This window comes from Macaca nemestrina, unplaced genomic scaffold (assembly GCF_043159975.1).
Source record: "Macaca nemestrina isolate mMacNem1 unplaced genomic scaffold, mMacNem.hap1 Scaffold_82, whole genome shotgun sequence".
Taxonomy (NCBI): Eukaryota; Metazoa; Chordata; class Mammalia; order Primates; family Cercopithecidae; genus Macaca; species Macaca nemestrina.
In genome coordinates, this window is record NW_027257873.1 from 203,801 (window position 1) to 221,241 (window position 17,441).

Consider the following 17,441-nt stretch of genomic DNA (forward strand, 5'->3'; position numbering starts at 1 on the left):
GGAGTCTCGCTGTGTCACCCAGTCCAGAGTGCAGTATTACAATCATGGCTCATCGCGGCCTTGACCTTCTGCCTCAAGCAATCCTCCCGCCTCAACCTTCCAAGTAGTCGGGACCCAAAGGCGAGTTTGATTTCTTTGCTAACGAATTCCTAATTCACCTCGCAGTGGGCCTGTCAAGGCCATATGCCCGGACATCCACCTTGCCGACCGTCCATGTGGTCTCTAAAGTGGATGCACTCCGGTTGCCTGGGCTCTGCACGCGATACTGAGTCTCCAAGTCTGCCGCTGTATAAGGGACTGACAGCCCCAAGCGTCTCGACGCGCCACCTTGAGCCGGGCTTTATTCCACAGGGCGACTCTGCTTCCCGTGATGAGATGCAGCACGTGAGCACAGATCAAAGGGTATCAGCAACTAACCCATTCCCCTGGTACTAAGCAGAGGACCAAGAGTTTAGTTCCTTACTTATTTCCTACGGGCTTGATTCAAAACAGCTTTCTGGAATCCTGGGGACAAACATCTCTACCTGGTGAGAATTCTGGCTTTAGTAACGGAAGAATCACCTAAAGCCCATTTTGTAACTGCTGTTCTCATCAGAATTTGAGGCCAAAGGTAAAAATAAAAGGGGGGCTAAGATCGTGACACCCCAGTTTGCACAAGGCCAACCAGCCTGCTTGAGGGGGTAAAAGGAATAGGATTTTTAAACTGCTGAGTTTTAAAAACGTGGCTGTAGGCTGGGCGCACTGGCTCACGTCTATAAGCCCAGCACTTTGGGAGGCCGAGGTGGGAGGATTGCTTGAGGCCAGGAGTTCAAGACTGGCTTGAGTAACACAGCAATACCCTATCTCTTTAAAAAGAAAAAAAATGGTTATTAAAATAGCAATAAAAAGGTTAATACAATAAATTACTATGTCAACATGGCACCCCCTGCTGCCAGACGAGGTGCAATCTCTGTGGCTGTGAGGTCCGGAGAGAAATGTAACCGGCATCATAGGGAAGGTGGACCCCAAAGCCCCACAACATTACTCCTGCACAGTGTGTTAACCAGCATGAAGTCTCCTCCACAATCAGAAGCCTGGTTTAGAGGAACGCTGCCCACTGGACCTGGGTGGACTCCAGATGCCGGCCGACCAGACAGCCCCACCCTGGGACCCTGCCGGCAGCCCCGACTGGACAGAATGGCCTCATGAGTGTCCTTTCCCGCCACAGGCTGCAGACCCCGAGCCAGTCCTGGCTGTGACTGAGGCTGCGCATAAACGTCTGCGCCCAACAGCTCACCTTTGTACATGACACGCCCAGTCCACCTCATTTCAAATGTTACACTTGCCCCAAGGCGAACACGGATGTTACAGGTTAACTCACTGCATGTGTGCTAGACTTTCCCTGTAAGTGTTCAGACATTGCACGAACCGGATGAACAAACCCCACTTTCCCTGTAAACGTTCAGACATTCCTTGAGCACGATGAACACACACAGCCAACAAACCCCGGAACGTGTAACGCCGCGGCCTCCTCTCCTCCTGAGGGGCGTGTGCTTACAGCTCCCCCAAGACCACATTTCCCAAAGCACAGAGTGTTACTCTGAAAATAAAACCTCCTTTTTCCTTCCTCTGTACATCTCGTGGTCGTGTTAACAACTAGTGCTACAAACGCAGAGAAACGGGGTATCATCCGTGCTGCTCACCGAATTCCTAGCACCAAAGCTTCAAGGCCCCCCAGTCTGAAGGAAGCTTCTATCGCCCTAAAGCCAACTCTGGAGACGAAGGCCAAGCTGGGGAAAGGCTGTGTCTCTGCAAATCCACGCCACGGGGCCCTCTGCAGTTGTGTGTAAGGAACTCTTGGCCTGTCCTGGGGTTTGGGGAAATCAGGATGCAAGCAGATACCGTATGCTCTGCCACGGGACCGTGAAGTCTGCGGAACCTCAGAGGAACACGGAGACAAATGGCTGCACGACTCCCACAGGCCAAGCCTCGATGGGCGCCCGTGTCAAGAACACAGACACGCCGGGAGGGGCAGCCGATGCAGGCAACGCCTGCAACCCCAGCAAGCAACAGCGTCTCAGTGTGGGGGTCTCTGGCCAGGCTCCACCACAACTGCCATATTCTGTGGCAAAATTTTAAAAATAGGTTTTAACTAGTTATAACTCTAACTTGTTTTACACATAAACAGAACACAGGGTACCTACCAACAGGCTCCAAAATACTTTGCCTAGAACCAAGTCTAGAATGCAGATGGCTGTTGCTCTGAGTGTGAGGAGTCCCCTGTAGTGCCATAAATCCTAGATCTAGGTGACTAAGTGCTCTTCCTAAACCAGACGGCACCATGAGGCTCTGAGGGCACCCTCTGTCCCCAGGCCAGTCCATCAGCCCCAGCAGAAGCTTCTAGAGTAAGAGCCTGTGGATTTGTATTGGACGGATGTAAACCAGGCAAAGTCACAGGGGCTCGTCCTGGAAGCCCATCCATTTACCCACTCATGCCGTGGAGAGCCCTGCCCCCAACTCCACACCCGCAATCACGCTCAACCACAAGAACTGGCTTCTAGGCCCTCAAGCTACTCCCTCTCGACCCTGGACAGACGCTTCTCAAACCATGAGGCCCAGAGTAGTCTTAACAGGTGGTCCCAGCAGAACTGGCCACTGCATGAATTGATACTTTGTGTGTGGGGAGCCTTAGCTTCCCGAGTAGCTGGGACCACAGGTGCACATCACCTCTCCTATTTAATTTTTTGTAGAGTCAGGGTCTTGCTATGTTGCCCAGGCTGGTCTTGAATTCCTGGGCTCAAAAGTGAACTGCCCAACTCAGCCTCCCAAGGTGCTGGGATGACAGGTGTGAGCCACTATGCCCAGCCTAGAATTGGTTTTTCTTAAACCTGAGTTTGACACATGAACCCCACTTACATAGATATCAGCACACTCTCCCAGCTCGAGAGTTTTCCTGAATCTCGATTCTGTCCGTTCAAGATCAATATCTAAGAAAGGGTCAGAACTGACCCTCCCTCAGTGAAGCCTAAGGGCAAATGCAGCAGCATCTCAGTGTATGAGGAGACAAAGTAAGAAGGGTGGAAAACACACACTGAAATTCTAGTGCTAGAATCATAATCACCAACACTTTAAGAGGGAATCTGCTTTCCAAAATATGTAGCTGCTGGATTAACTTCAAAGTCACCAGATTCCACAGGCAGTAGCTCACAGGGGCACAGCTTTCTAAGGCCGCACAGCCCGGGACAGCGTAACAGCCTCAGGGCAAAGCAAACTAAACAAAGGCTTGGTTCTCTCAAGGACGAAGGTGCTCAAGTGTTTCCAAATATTCTTCTTCTTCTAAGTAAGTTAGATGCCTCCTACAACACTGTTTAGAGTGCCAGTGTATTCAGAAACATGAAGTTGAAACTACATCTCAGGACCCCAAAATCACTACGCTAAAGGGACGTCAAGGTGAGGAAGAGCTTAGACCAAACCTGCCTCCCATGCTCTTCCTAACAGAGACAGCTACTGGGGGTGGGGGGAAAAGCCACGTACCTCCCTCACAACCGATCCACAAGGAAATTCCTCATGGACAGAGGACAGAACTCAAAGTCACCATCTGCACACGGAGATAAATGCGGATCTGACTGCTTCCTCTGGAAAGATGCACCAGAAATGCATTTGTCTGATCTACCTGTGACCTGGAAATCCCTCCCCGCTTCGAGCCATCCATCCTTCCTAGACTGAACCAACGTACGTCTCACATGTATTGATTCCTCACGTCTCCCTAAAATGTGTAAGACCAAGTTGTGCCCCAAACACCTTGGACACATGTCCAGGACCTCCTGAGGCTGCCGCAGTGTGTCCTCAACCCCTCCCTAAGGCTGTGTCTATAACCTTGGGAAAATGAACTCTCTATGGATCGAGGACTGTCGCAGAGATCCTTCTGGTTTACAGGAAGCATTCTCTCCTGCGAGTATATCAATGAAATCATGTGGAATTACAAAATGCCACTTTAGTAAAAGCCAAAGGAATTAGGGTTCTATGTGCTTCAAAAAAAAAAAAAAAAAAGTAACGTTCTATTTGTCAATGGACCATGAAGCCCACACCCCCTTTTGCAGTGAAGATGTCAAACGGGACGAGAGGCCCCTCCTGAGGATGCTACCCTCTGACCCCACTTCCCAGAGTCCAGTTTCCTGCTGCTCAGGGAACAGCAACCCCAGCTTCACGGGGCTCAGGCCTCCAAACCCAACTCCCACCCATGCTGGAGAATCACCCCAGGGACTAGCTAAGTGGCAGGTGCAACTCTCACCTCACCCCCTTAAAGGGGAAAAGGCACCTTCCCGCTCCTCTTCCTGCTGGTGGGAACAGGGGCAGGAGCTGGAGGGTCAGGAGTCGGGCGGCAGAACGGAAGCAGCCTGGGTCCCTGCTAGTCAGAGTTGGCAAATGCCAACCATCCCCGACATTCACTTTGCAAATAAATCCTTCTCTTTTGTCAGGTCCCTGGTTATAAGTTTGCACCCATAACTTAAAAAGAAAAAAAAAAAAACTCAGATAAAAAATCGGTGTTTGGCAGACAATATTTCAATTATCTTGGGGCCTTGGGTCAAATGATGGCAAAACAGGAAACTGAACGCTGTTATTCAGGAAACTACCTTCCAGCGCCGTCTACCCTCCCAGGCTGTCACCTTATGGTTGTTTGTCTGCTAGATGATTAACAAAACTCTTCTGAAAACCTAGGTGTACAGAACAGACAAGAAGTCAGCTCGGGTTGAGGGGAAGCAGGATAAGACCCCCTTCCCCGCAGGATGGTGGAAGAGGAGGAACCTTCAGCACCTGGGTTTTCAGGATGCTGGATCTCTGAGAGCATCTCTCACAGCTCAAGTACAGCCAGACCCTCCTCTGACACAGCCTGTTCAGGCGAAGGTGGGCACCTGCCCTAGAGACCCACAGCCCTGTGCGGGGCTCAGCTGGAGCTGAACTTGCCTCCCTTGGTAAGCGTCAGGGCCAGGGGTGGGGAGAGGAGAGAAGCAGCAGGCCTGAGGGCCACTGTGGAAACTCCATGCCACGCTAACTCTCGTCTGATGTGCTCCGGCCAAAGCCACGCTTCTCGGAGGGAGTTTCCCTTCACACATGCGGAAATCATCAACATCTAGTCTCCCCACAGAACAAATCCTTCCCTAGGAGGCAGACGCTTGGCTGTAACACGGGGTAATGAGGGGCGCGCCTTCGTGCCCACTCTGTAGTGTTTCCTGTTACCTATTTTACCTTAAGCTACAAATGATTCCCGTTTACACGGGACACAGTGACACAGACAGCAAAACACATGAGATTCAGTGTGATCCCACACCCGTCACTGCTGACCTCAAGTGCTTTGTTCGTTTTGCTTCTAGAGTTTGTATTCTCTCCCCGGGTTCCAGGCCTGTGGATTCAACCAACCATAGATCAACATATTTTTTAATGTGTTTGTACTAAGCATTCAGACTTTATTATTCATTAAACAACTACTCGCATGGTATGTCCATGGTATAGCTGTTACGAGCAACCCTGACATGACTGTCTGCAGGAGGATGTGCATATGTCATATGCAAACACGATGCCATTTTATTGCAGGGACCTCAACGCCCAAAGACCTTGGATTCCATAGGCAGTCCTGCAGCCCACCCCCATGGGCACTGTGGAATGGCTATAATAGAAAATATGGAGGTTTTAAACAGTTATGTACTAAATCTAATCTTTTGTTAAGAAATTAATGTGTATCACTTGTATTATTTGGAAGTCCTTCCTGGCCCAGAGACTTGACATGTTCTTATCTTTTTGTCCACGGATCTAGCCATTCCAGTAAGCTTGTTGAACACAAATCAATTTTACAATTAAATTCTTACAAGAATCACACTCAATCTGTAAGCTGCTTTGGTTTTTAAAGTGAAATAACCAATAGTTTTGCCAACCTGCTATATCATAGAATAACAGGATAAAGCAGCCCCATGGCATGCAAAAACATGGGGTTTCAAAGCTAACCAGTATAAAACACGTTACAAACCCCTAAATATGAAAACGTTTTACACCAAAACAGATATTCCAGAAAAAAACAGGATGTTCAAAAAAGCCCTTTGCAGAAAAGCACTTTCCCCTTCATTTTTCACACGGTTTCCTGAAGCTTGTGTTTGGTGATGACCATGAACCAGAAGTAGCGTCCGCTGCAACTACTGTTACAGCAACACAGAATATTAAGGGAAAAAAAAAAAAAAAAAGGCCGAGCGCGGTGGCTCAAGCCTGTAATCCCAGCACTTTGGGGGGCCAAGACGGGCGGATCACGAGGTCAGGAGATCGAGACCATCCTGGCTAACACGGTGAAACCCCATCTCTACTAAAAAAAAAAAAAAAAAACCTAACCGGGCGAGGTGGCGGGCGCCTGTAGTCCCAGCTACTCGCGAGACTGAGGCAGGAGAATGGCGTAAACCCAGGAGGCGGAGCTTGCAGTGAGCTGAGATCCGGCCACTGCACCCCAGCCTGGGCGACAGAGCGAGACTCCCTCTCAAAAAAAAAAAAAAAAAAAAAGGACACAGCATATTTCCTACTGATGAGAACAGGTAGAGTGTTATAAAATGAGTGTGTCCTAAAGTCAACAATGTTCAAATTCTAGGTCTCCCACAGACACTAGATGGTAACCGCCAAAGCTTATGTACCTGGCAACGTTCAAGGAGACCAAGTTCAGAGCTGTCACAATGCAGCACCATCCTCACGCGATTATCTCAGGCAGGTTTGAGGGCAAGTGTCCCCGTCACAGTGGGAAAGCTGCCCAGCCCAGCACTTCCTGAGATCACAGACCTTCGCCTTCCCACGTCTTCAATAGTTCCTTTACACCGGGAACCACACAACAAAACCTAAAACACTTCCTCAAATCTCAAGACAGTCTTTAGAGCTCTTTTCCTTGCCCCTTCTCTTATTGAAAAAGCTTATTTTGTAAGCAACCTGTAGTGCTTACCAGAGCTGGGGCGGGAGGAGAGCTAGTGTTTGGTAGACCGAGTTTCAAGCGTGGGGAGACCAGAAAGTTCTGGAGATGGATGGCGGTGATCGCAGCACGACAGTGTGAACACACTTAATGCCACAAAACCATACAGTTAAAAATAGAGTGCTGTGTAACTTTACCACAATCAAAAAACTGAGAAAAGTCATCTATAATTACTGTCTCCAATATCTTCCATCCTGTAAGTTACATTTGCTTTCGGAAATCCTCAGAGCAATCATGAAAAACTAATACCCTGTCGTCTCTGAAACGCAAAGTCGTTCAAGGGCTTTGGTTATAGGAAAGTAGCTGGAAAGCAAAGCGTCCGTTAGGCACAGCAGCCGTGATAGGACAAACACACGGTAGGAAGGTGGTGGTCATGCTACACACAGATGGGAAGGGTGTGGGGAGCCACAACACCCGATGCTTGGGAGGCACCTGGGCAGGAGCTGAGAATGTACCAAACACGTTCGATCATGCAACATTCACGGACCCCGAGTCCAGCCACCACCGCTGACATCCACTGTGGCTGGGGTGTCCTCCCAGCCTGTGATGGCTCGCTCCTTCGGTTAACTGCCTTGAATCTACTGGTTCCTCTCCTCATGGGCCTCTTTCCTGTCGTCTTCCTGTCATTTTTCTGTCAGCAAACACATTTCCTGTCATTTTCCTGAACTGACATGACATTTCCTGTCATTTTCCTGAACTGACATGACATTTCCTGTCATTTTCCTGAACTGACATGACATTTCCTGTCATTTTCCTGTCAGCAAGCACATGCGTCCAGCCTGACCTTGCTGATGTGCTCCAGCGGCCCTGGACTCGAGCCGCACTGTTCCATCAGTGTGGCATTCGCGAGTTACCTCCTGGGAAATGCCAGGTGATGGTAACATCAACCAGGAGGCACAGCTGAGAAGCAGAACGCATGGTGCGGTGCCCAGAACGTCACGTCCTTGAACAGACGCTCCGTATCTTCTCCTCTCCTGCCAGAGCTTCACTGTAGGAAGGCGGCCATTCTTCCAGTGCTGCTACTTCCAACACCGGGGAAAGCAAGCTTCAGAAATGAACGGTGTCAAAGAGGGAGGACCCACCAGCAGGGCTACCGGCAGCCAGACAACCGCAGCCCCAGCATTCCCCAGCCACCATGACTGACAGCCCAGGCTCCAGAAATGCACGGCTTCAACCTTAGGAGTAAAAACCCTCCCAATCCAACTATTATTTTCAACAATGGGATTGAGGAATGAGGTGTTCTAACCCTGCCTCTCTCGACAGCACAGATCATCAGATCCCAGTTCTTATAGGATTGGGGAGTGGGGTGGGGTGGGGTGGTTCCTAACCCTGCCCGCCTTCATAGAAAAGAACTTGGATATGATGACCTGTGCTAGATTAGCACTTTGCTTCTGCCATATGCAGTCATCCTCAGCACCAGGAAAAGTCAGAATCGTTGAGTGATGACACCAATACCAACACACGCCGTTCTGCGGCTCTGGTAACTGGCTGCACAGATACAACCCGATAGTGGTGAGGTCTAAAGACATCACCAGTCTTCCCAAGGATTGTGTTCCTGAATATTTTGCGTTTGGAATAACGGTCTTCTTTGCCAGGGCTGAGCCATGCTTCCCTCTCGCCTGTCCTCTGCCTTCACCAGCTTCGTGTGCGCTTCTGGACAAGTGTTTGTGCAGGCGCTATCACTTATTTCCACAGCGAGAATATACACAGACACCACACAGAAATGGGCAACCCCGTTAGGAGCTGTGCAGGGAGATCTAACTCATCCCATGTGCCAAATTCCTGTTGCCATGGAAATTAAACTAACTAAACTAACGTTGCTATGATCTCATCTCTTACTGTACCACTAAAGATCATCCGGGTAAGAGGAATGTGCCTCTGCATAGCATTCAGCTCACATTTACATGTCGGTTTTTCCTGAATATGGTTATGTGAGATAGAAATCAGTAAGATGGGGTGTAACATACAGTATAGGATCGTTGTGTCTCCTAGCCTCAAACACTTCAAGATCCTCAGAAAATGAAGTTTAACGCTGGGGACGTGAGTTACATAGTAACTTGTTTTGGATACTATCATATCAACACCAAATAACTTCTTGAATTCCTTTTTAAATTGAAAAGCAATTTACAAAGCACAAAAGCCCCAATATTAAAGAATACAATTCAGTCTTTTTAGCATATTCTAAAAGCTGCACATCAACCACTAGTATGTAATTCCGGGACTTTTTCACCACAGGCCAAAGAAACCTTGAACCCATTAAGAGTCAGCACCTGGCTCCTTCCTTCTACCAGCCCCTGGCAATCACCAGCCAACTTCCTTTTCTCTGGATTTGCACATTCTGGACACCTGTTGTGAGGAGAATCGTACAGTGCATGACCTTTGGTGTGACCTTCGGTGCTGACATCTTTCACGTCTAAGGTGAGTGGAATCTCAGTGAGTGACCGGTTGACAGACACCTGGACTGTTTCTACTACTATGAATAATGCTGCTGTGAAGATTCAGGCATGACATACTTTTTGGAAAAATGTTTTCAGTTTTCTTGAGCATATGGCTAGGAGTGAAATTGCTGGGTCGTACGGTGATTTCATGCTTTTCTGAGGAACTGTCGGACTTTTCCAAATCAACTGCACCATTTTACTTCCCCTCCCACTAGCAATATATCAAGATTTCAGTTTTCCCCAATTCACCAACATGTCACTGTCCAATACTGGGGTTTTACCCACCCATCACGGTGGTTGTGAAGTGTTATTTCACGGTGGTTTTGATTTCCATTTCTAAGATGACGAATTCTGCTAAACATCTCATGTGCTTTTTAAGGCATTTATATGTCTTTCTTTGGAGAGTGTCTATTCAAATCCTTTGTCCATTTTTAAATTGGATTTTTATTAAGAGTTTTTGAATATATTCTTGATATCAGGTCCTTATCGTGATAATGTATCCTGTTCTGTGGGTTGTCATTTTACTTTAATAGTATCCTCTGAATTGAACATTTTTAATTTTGATACCGTCTTTTTCCCTTCAGTTGCTTGTTATAGCTTTAGACGTCTCAGCCAAGGAAACATTGCCTAATCCAACCTAACAGTTTCTCCAGGATTCTCCCCTAAAGGTGTTATGAGCTGAACTGTCCCCCTCCCCCAAGATTCCATGTTAAAGTCACAACCCCGGAAACCCAAAATGTCACTGTATTTACATACAGGGCCTTTAACTTGGCAATTTAGGTCCCATAAGATCTTAAAAGTAGGGCCTGATCCAGTATGACTGGTGTTCTTTTAAGAGAATTTAGACACAGTCCTCAGTGCTGCATACACGTAAGAGAAACCTGTGAGGACACAGAGAAGAAGCTGTCTACAAAGCATGGGGTGAGGCCCCAGAGAATCCAACCCTGCCCGCACCTTGATCCCAGGCTTCCAGTCTCCAGAAAAAAGGAAATAAGATGCTATTGTCTAAGTCGCACGGTCTGTGGTGTCCGTTATGGTACCCAGCAGACTGACAGAATGGGTCTCAGTCAGCTCCTTACATTGGAACCATGTTGAGCTTTGCGTGTAGGGTGAGGAAGGGTCCAGTCCATCCTTTTCTATGTGGATACCCCAGTTGTCCCAGCACCATTGAGTTGTGAAAGGAAAAAAGTAAAGCAACCCTTGCTGTCCTCTCTCCATCAACAGATTAGAAGATACACTGAAGAATCATGGACAATTTTGTCGGTTTAAGCCAGTGGTTTTCAAACTTTTGGGTCTCAGGAACCCTTTGCACTTTATTAAAGAGCACAAAAAAGCTTTCTCATCAGGCCGGGAGTGGTGGCTGCTCATGCCTGTAATCCCAGCACTTTGGGAGGCAGAGACAGGTGGATCACTTGAGGTCAGGAGTTCGAGACCGGCCTGGCCAACATGGTGAAACCCCGTCTCTACTAAAATACAAAAATTAGCCTGGCATGGTGCTGAACACCTGTAGTACCAGCTACTAGGGAGGCTGAGGCAGGAGAATCGCTTGAACTCAGGAGGCAGAGGTTGAAGTGAGCTGAGGTCACACCACCGCACTCCGGCCTGCGTGGCAGAGCAAGACTCCGTCTCAAAAAAAAAAAAAAAAAAAAAAAAAAAAGAACATAATTTAGTTTCTTTTACAAGGATAAAGTCATTACATCTTAACACAGTCTTAAAGAAGAAACCATTTTCCAAAATAAGCAGCAGCGTGGCAACAGTTTGTGCTACTGTGAAAACACCTAACATCTCTGCACCTCAGACAGCAGGGTTCTCATGCCTGCATCTGCGTTCAGTGGGCTGCAGAGCCATGGCTGAAGTTTATGAAGAAAGTCCGACCCCCTACTGATATACAATTAGGAAGCAGTATTTTCATTGTGTTTTCAGATCATTTTAGGTATTCTCTGCTGCCAAATGTAACAAGTGGCACTTCCGTACAGGCTGTCTGCAACACAGAGTCTGTGCTCTGGTCGACGGGCCTTTCTGCCCCAATTCCTTCTAAGTCGACTGGTCGGTCTTGCACTTGAATGGCTTTTACCAGCACACGATTTTGTAATCACACATTGGTTAGAAAATACTGGTTCAGAGTTATGAGCGGCTTCCACATTATATGTCCCCCCAAAAAAAAAACAAAACAAAACAAACAAAACAAAAAAAAAAAACCCCACGTCAGTATCACCATTGGTCACATGAGAAAGTGGTGGACACAAGATTTTTATGTTTTAATATTCACTGGAAAGCTCAAATGTCTATCATTGGGAAAAATGTAAGGTACTTTCCTTGAGATGAAAGTCATTTTGTTCATTTTTCAGGCCACACCTGCAAATACCTCCATCTGAAGTGGCATCTTTTGTAAGTCATTCTTTATATAAAGGCGGCCGTTAGTGGAAGAAGTGGTTCTGCAGGTTCATAGTTCAGAGGCACCAGTGCTCTCCCAAGAGATAACCATAAAATCCACAGAAGACGCACCTGTGCACACTTCCTGTTTCTCACTCAGAACATTCCAGAAGGAACCCTGAATCCCAATGCCACAGCGGGACTGAAGTTTGCTCTCACCCACACAATAAACCCAGGGAGCTCCCCCAGCCCCCACCCCGAGGCCACAGCCTTGGTCCTCTATCTGGTCTAGGGGGGCTCCTGCAGCTCCAGCCTAACAGGGAACAGAAGGCACCCACATGTCACAAAGCCCTCCCAAGGCCCAGCGAGCACTTCTGCTTATGTGCCAGCCAAGTGCGTTTGACAATTCTACAGCCAGCTGTACGGCAGGTAGCGAGGTACCCAGCAAATACTCAGGGCTCACGTTACTAAGGAAGGTGCACAGCGAGGTACCCAGCAAGTACTCAAGGCTCACGTTATGGAGGAGGAAACCAGGCAGATAGTGAGGTACCCAGCAGGGTTCACGTTACTCAGGAGGAAAGGAGGGTAGAGACAAGGGGGCTGGAACAGTCTGTCATAAGCTTTAGCATTTACAAGGCTCGCTGAAGATTATCTGATTTGATCGTCACAACAGCTCACAAGATAGGCAGAGGCAAGACTATTTTCACTTCATAAAAAGAGATCCCGAGAACTGATGATGACCACGTGCTCTTCCCACAGGCTCCCAGAAATCCTCCTCAAATCATCTCTCAGTTGTATACATGTGATAATATCTCAGTCACGTCCCCTCTCTGCAGGGGAATTTTACTGCCGCCCTGCTGTTCCTTCGCACCCCTGCCCTCTCCTGCATTTCAGCCATGCCCACCATCCATGGGGAGTCTGCACCACCCCACCCCCGCTGCTGCTGATGGCTTGGGTCACGCTTACCTTTCATTTCCACCTACAGGGACCTGTTCTTCCTTCAAATGCAGCTCAAACTCACTCATTGTGTGAAGCCTTTCTGTCATGTGTAAAATCAGTCTGTGGAATGCTTCATTTAGGAGGTGCTTATGTTGCCTCATTGGCTGTGATCAGGACCAAATTCTGAGCAAACCAGGTGGTCCCCTCTCCCCATCTCTGCTCCAGTGCACTTAAAACAAGGATTCCTGGAAGCATCTTTTTAGTCCAATTCATGCATGAGTCTGCCCCACACACTGCAGAAAAGCCCTGGTGGTCGGTGGTCAGGGCTCAGGGCCCCCCAGGTAGGTAAGGAGAGCTTAGTGCCCTCTCTGGAGTTGTCGCTCAGAGACCCACGGCTGGAAGGGAAGAAACTTGCATCCTGTGAAACATCTAGGCCCCGAGACCCACACTCAGGAGTGGAAAACGGGGAAGGAGCCTTGAACAGACCCTCGGGAGGGCAGACAGTGGGAGCCACGGAGGCCACCAGGAAGGAGGGAGGCAGGCAGTGAGGCCACAGGTGATGTGGCCGGGAGGGAGGTGTTGTGACCAGAGGTGAGGTGGTGGGCGGATGACACGGCGTGGTTTGGGGAGGAGATGTGGCCAGGGGCAATGTGGCCAGGGAAGAAGACACAGCTGGAAGGAAGTGACAAGAGGGGTCTCCAGGCCCCAGACTGTGCCTGATTTATAGATGACATTTTACTTAAGATGTTATATCTAACTTTAAAGAAAAGTAGCAATTTCGACCATTGTGTACATTTAAAGCACGGTACAAATTGAGCACATTTCCCAAACCAAAGAACCGGGCATTGAAGAAAAAATTCATTTAAGATCAGAAATAAAGAGATCCTACAGCTCTTCCAGTCCAATCCCCACCCTAACGTGAATGGGGGGAAAAGGAAGTAGATTCTAGTCAGTCAGCATTAAAGGCAAAACCGATCCACTTTACTTTCTAGACAGAAAACAAGAAGCTCATCAAGGAATCCCTACAAACAGTAGCTTTAGTAGTTCCCGAAATGCAAAATTCACCTACAAAGTAAATCATCTGCTAAGTGTGTATAGAGTAATTTTTTTCATTATTGCCTTCCTCATCTGCAGGGGTTTTTTAGACCTTGTTTCCCCTTAATTGCCTCCAACACCCAGGAAATTTAAACCCCACAAGTAAACTGTGTCTCGATTCATGCCCAGCGTCCTTTGGAGCAGACAGTCCGTTGCTCTAAGACGTTCTTGTCACCTAAGCACCGAGTACAGCCTGAGAACGCACAACACGCACTCACACAAACTCAGACAGTCAACAGGTGAGATACGGCACATGAGGAGGAAGACAAGATAAATGAGCTTCACTGACACCCCAGATCCGACAAGAAATGACACACGCAGCCTGCTCTGGTGCAGGTGACTCCTGGAAAACAGCCAAGGACAGCATTTGGAGAAGCAGCACCGCAGGCCAGGAGGGTCTGGGGGCTTAAGAAGGGAGGGGCGCCCCGACCAGGTACTGGGGGATTCAGAAGGGAGGGGCTCCCCGACCAGGTGGCTGGGGGATTCAGAAGGGAGGGGTGCCCCGACCAGGTGCTGGGGCTTCAGAGGGGATTGGTGCCCCGATCACTTCCTGGGGGCTTCAGAGGCAAGGGGTACCCTGACCACGTGCTGGGACTTCAGACGAGAAGGCACCCCGACCGGGTCCTGGGGGCAGCAGGACAAGCCCAGGGTTCCGTCGTCACTTTTCACTCCCTACTCCCGAATCTCGCCCTGAAGTTGCAGCCAGTCCAGGTATTCATTTACCCATAAAATTAAGTATCTGTGAGTAACACAAGTCACTAATCCACACAGATCTGAGTCTACAGATACCTCCCAGAGACGCCACCATCCCTTCTGGTAGAAGAACAGCCCAGGGGCCCACGCTGCTAGGAAGGGAGACTGTCTCCAGCCTGACGCTGCAGAGTCCTCAACACAAAGTCTACCTTCTGGAACCATGCCGTCTCCTACAGAGGCAACTAGGGGCATGTAGGGTTTTTTAAAATCTTTTTTTTTTCTTAAGACAGAGTCTCCCTCTGTCACCCAGGCTGGAGTGCAGTGGCTCGATCTCGGCTTGCTGCAACCTCTGCCTCTCGAGTTCAAGTGATTCTTCTGCCTCGGCCTCCCGAGTAGCTGGGATTACAGGCGCCTGTCACCGCGCCTGACTATTTTATTTATATTTTTAAGTACAGATGGGATTTCACCTTGTTGGCCAGGCTGGTCTTGAACACCTGACCTCACATGATCCACCCGCCTCGACCTCCCAAACTGCTGGGAATACACGCATGAGCCACGGTGCCCGGCCCATATAGCTATTTAAATTTGACTAAAATTAAATAAAATTAGAAGTTCTCATTTACACTTCAAGCATTCAGTTACCCACAGGTGGCCACTGACCAGAGGCTGGTAGAGATGTCACACTCCACACTGCAGAAGGATCTAGGGACGAAATGGCTCTAAGATCATCTCAGAATCTTTATGTTGAAGCTACTGAAGTTTTACTCTGATTATTATAGACATCAGCATTCTCCCACTTAAAAATGTCAGTGCTATTGCAATGATCAGATCTGTGACTTCCCATCAGCTCTTCTCTTCCTGGATAGATAACTGTAGAGCATCTGCACTCTGCCTCCACACTAAGGGATAGTAGAAGGCTCCGTGTAAAATCAGGGGGAGAAAAAAAAATGAATCCCTAGTCCGCCTTCCCCCCTACGATTTTGTGAAACTCCTCTTAATATGCACAATAACTGCCAGAGTTGCAATAAAGAAGCATCCCTTGACCAGGAAGCAGCAGGGAAGCAAGAGGAGGGAGATGCAAAGACCCTCCGTTCCCTCTGGGACCCCAGGCCCAGCCAGGACTGAGAAGGGCCGCACAGCCCGGCAGACCCGCACACCTGATGCGAACCATACACACGGCTTCCCTGGGCCTCGGTCCCCTGCTCTGCCCTCACTGGCCACTGTGGCTCTGGGTAGAGGCAGCTCCCTGAGCCCCAACACCCACAGCCAGTCCCCTCCTTGCAGGTCTCAGCTGTGCTCCCACTGCCTCCCTGAGGCTTCTCATCATCCGCGTACCGTGTCCACTCTACCCCACAGCCCTTGCTACCGCCCACCCCACCACGGAGCCTAGCACACAGCAGGTGCCCAAGACGCCCCAGTGGGCGGGCATGCCAGGGTAGGGCTTGGAGTTCCAAGGGCCTCGTCCCGCATCACACCACAAACGCCACGGAGGCTGTGGAAGGGGTCCAGGTTTCAGGCCTGTACTCAGCTTCTCCTGGCCCCCGAGGCCAAGAACCTAGCAAGGGAGCGCAGCCGGAAGCAGGGTCCCAAACCCCCTTCATGCTCCTCAAGAGGAAGGGGGCTTCAGGGCACAACCCCACGAGCGTCTTCCTCCTGCCAGGCTGCCTGTCACAGCCCCGACACCTTCACAGCAGGGAAACCCACTCCTGTGAGGAGAAAACCACCAAGTACAACAGGAGCCACGTCCCCCGCAGCGTCTGCTGAGCCCAATAGCGACAGCAGCAGCCGGGCCCCCACTCAGCACACACAGACTCCGAACCCGCCACGCACACCACAAGGCCGACCATCTTGAAGCTCAGCTTCCACTCGTCAGGGCCCTCCTTCCAGGAGAGCTCGGCATGTCTATCTTCCCTGGGCTCACAGAAAGGAGTGGGACCCAACCCCGAGTGTGCACAAAGTTAAGCTCCCACTAGCTGTGCAGACAACCTCCCTAGCCCTGGACTGAGAAGGGGCCAAGCGCAAACAGCCATATTTTGCCCGCACAGGTACGGAATTCAGTCAGCTCTCTCAATGAAGTCGTGACAGGTCAACTCCAGGCTCCTCAGTGCTCTGGGGTTCACCTCGGGCCACTGCACCTTTGAAACGTGGCTGTGGACTCCTCTAGGGTGCTCACTTTCACGGCCCATTTCATTCAGACACTGCAGGCCCCTACCGTGGTGTCAATACCCAGGACACCCCTGCTGGCATCCTCTGAGATGCTGCTGCAGCTGCTGTGATCTGAGAACAGCCATGCACAGGCATCAAAGGGAGGACTTCTCAAGTCTCCTCCAGGGGCAGTGACTACAGCTTTGAAAGACGTTGCACTGAATCCTGGGTGAGCCTGGCTTGGTCCGCAATCTAATCCGGGTTGCTGGGGAGACACACTCTGTTGTAATTGACAGAGGCTGTGGGTGGCAGCTCTACCAAGACTGATAATTGCAACTAGTCTGAGATTTACTATCCATACTTTCTATTTGATGTTTCAAAGGAAAGCATCGTGAAGTTCCAGTAGCAAGGAATTTTCTACAATCTATCACATTAAGATACAGCAGAAATGTAGCTAAAATGTTCATAGGGTCTATGCAGAGGAAGAGATGGGTCTATTTCAGGAAAAGTGCTTGCTGGCTTTTTAGAAACATAGTGAAATCCCTGACAAGTAAAAGGTTGTTTATACTTTTTCTTTGGAACAGAGGGAAAGTTCTTTCTTATTATTTGAATACATTAACTATATTTAAGTGTTCTGGTAGACTGAGTATTAAATATTCAAAAGGAAGTAATTCTGTTCGGTCTATTTCATTCTTTAAATGTAGCTTTCAAAAACTGACAAATACCTGGCCGGGTGCAGTGGCTCACGCCGGTAATCCCAGCACTTTGGGAGGCCGAGGCTGGTG

General features: G+C 49.1%; 1 protein-coding gene across 4 annotated transcripts in view; it reads left to right on the forward strand.

The window, feature by feature from the left end:
• The window catches only part of LOC139361648 (disco-interacting protein 2 homolog C-like), a 217,552-nt gene extending 200,146 nt beyond the window's left edge, over window positions 1-17,406 (forward strand). Inside the window, exons 4-5 of one of the 4 annotated variants that reach the window (XM_071090370.1) lie at window positions 9,209-9,391; window positions 17,361-17,406. In XM_071090370.1, the coding sequence (XP_070946471.1) occupies window positions 9,209-9,390 (182 nt within the window). In that variant the 3' untranslated portion in view covers window position 9,391; window positions 17,361-17,406. Of the gene's footprint in view, window positions 1-4; window positions 6,213-7,734; window positions 7,907-9,208; window positions 9,392-11,759; window positions 17,315-17,360 lie in introns of those variants that run through there. The other 3 variants (XM_071090369.1, XM_071090372.1, XM_071090371.1) reach the window with 3 other exon arrangements.
• The last annotated feature ends 35 nt before the right edge of the window (window positions 17,407-17,441 follow it).